Source organism: Hipposideros armiger, unplaced genomic scaffold, assembly GCF_001890085.2.
Source record: "Hipposideros armiger isolate ML-2016 unplaced genomic scaffold, ASM189008v1 scaffold_562, whole genome shotgun sequence".
NCBI classification, from domain to species: Eukaryota; Metazoa; Chordata; class Mammalia; order Chiroptera; family Hipposideridae; genus Hipposideros; species Hipposideros armiger.
In genome coordinates this window covers 292,796-293,840 of record NW_017731912.1, presented here as the reverse complement: position 1 = coordinate 293,840, position 1,045 = coordinate 292,796, and the positions used below count along the sequence as shown (strand labels likewise).

Below are 1,045 nucleotides of genomic sequence, written 5' to 3'. Positions count from 1 at the left end.
AAAATTCAAAGTTTCACTGTATTTTTATTTTCTTCCTTGTATCTAAAATATTTTTGAATCATACATTTTCTAAAATACAAGGAGAGTAAATAATACCTCTATTCTTAGAGGTAGGCAGGAAATAGTTTCTTCAGGAGAATAGAGATGTAAATGTGACATAGTGTCTGGTTCTTTAAGTTTATCCTTTAAAAATTTCAGGGTGACTCTGATCTAAAATATACTTCATCACTTTTTTTTTTTTTTAAGCTGAGCCATCCTGCCACCTGTTGGCAGCTCAGCGGCAGCTCAGCTCAGCCCGGGAATTTAACCCCTGTTGCTCAGAGCTCAAACTCTTGAGCGAGCTCTTAACCAACTGAGCCACTCGGCCGGCCCTACTTTCATAACTTTTAATTTTGTCATTGAATATTGGCTTTCCATCTAATATTGTCATGAGATCATTTTGGAGAGTAGAAATTCTACTCCCAAGTGTGATTTTTTTCAATTTTTTTTTCTTTCCTTTTTAAAAAATGAGTACCTTTTAATTGTCATGTGAAGGAAGATTTTAAAAATAGATTTACATATTAATGTGCCTTGAGCTGTATTATTATTTTTTTCCTTTCAGGTTGCTTCTGCTTTTAATCTTTTTCGCAGTTCAGATTTTTATGTTTTTGGTGCATTACTCTCTTAAAAAGGCTGTGGTTCCCATCAAACTTGTTCCAGACTTCTATTTCCTAAAACCTGGAGATAAACCTCATAAATACAAAACAAGCCTGCTTCTTCAAAATTCTACTGGTGAGTGTGTGAAAGTTTGTGAATATGTGTCAGTTGGTGTATGGGGGGTGACAGATAAATATAGGTCAGAGAGATGGATTTTAAATATGTATGTAAGGTAAAGGCATGTTGTGTCTGCACAAATCTAAATTAAGTAAAACTCCTTATTAATGCTGAGTAATATATTACAGACATGATATTTTGGTTTAAGCGTAAATGACAGTTTTAAAAAATATTCTAATTTATACTGCTTATAATCATAAAATTTTCTTTTTTGATAATAACGTTATTCTCA

General features: G+C 32.5%; 1 protein-coding gene across 1 annotated transcript in view; it reads left to right on the top strand.

Moving 5' to 3' along the window:
- Positions 1-1,045, top strand: part of ABCA5 (ATP binding cassette subfamily A member 5) — a 92,436-nt gene that overhangs the window by 57,248 nt on the left and 34,143 nt on the right. Inside the window, 1 exon segment of the mRNA XM_019623806.1 lies at positions 602-785. Within this exon segment, the coding sequence (XP_019479351.1) occupies positions 602-785 (184 nt within the window).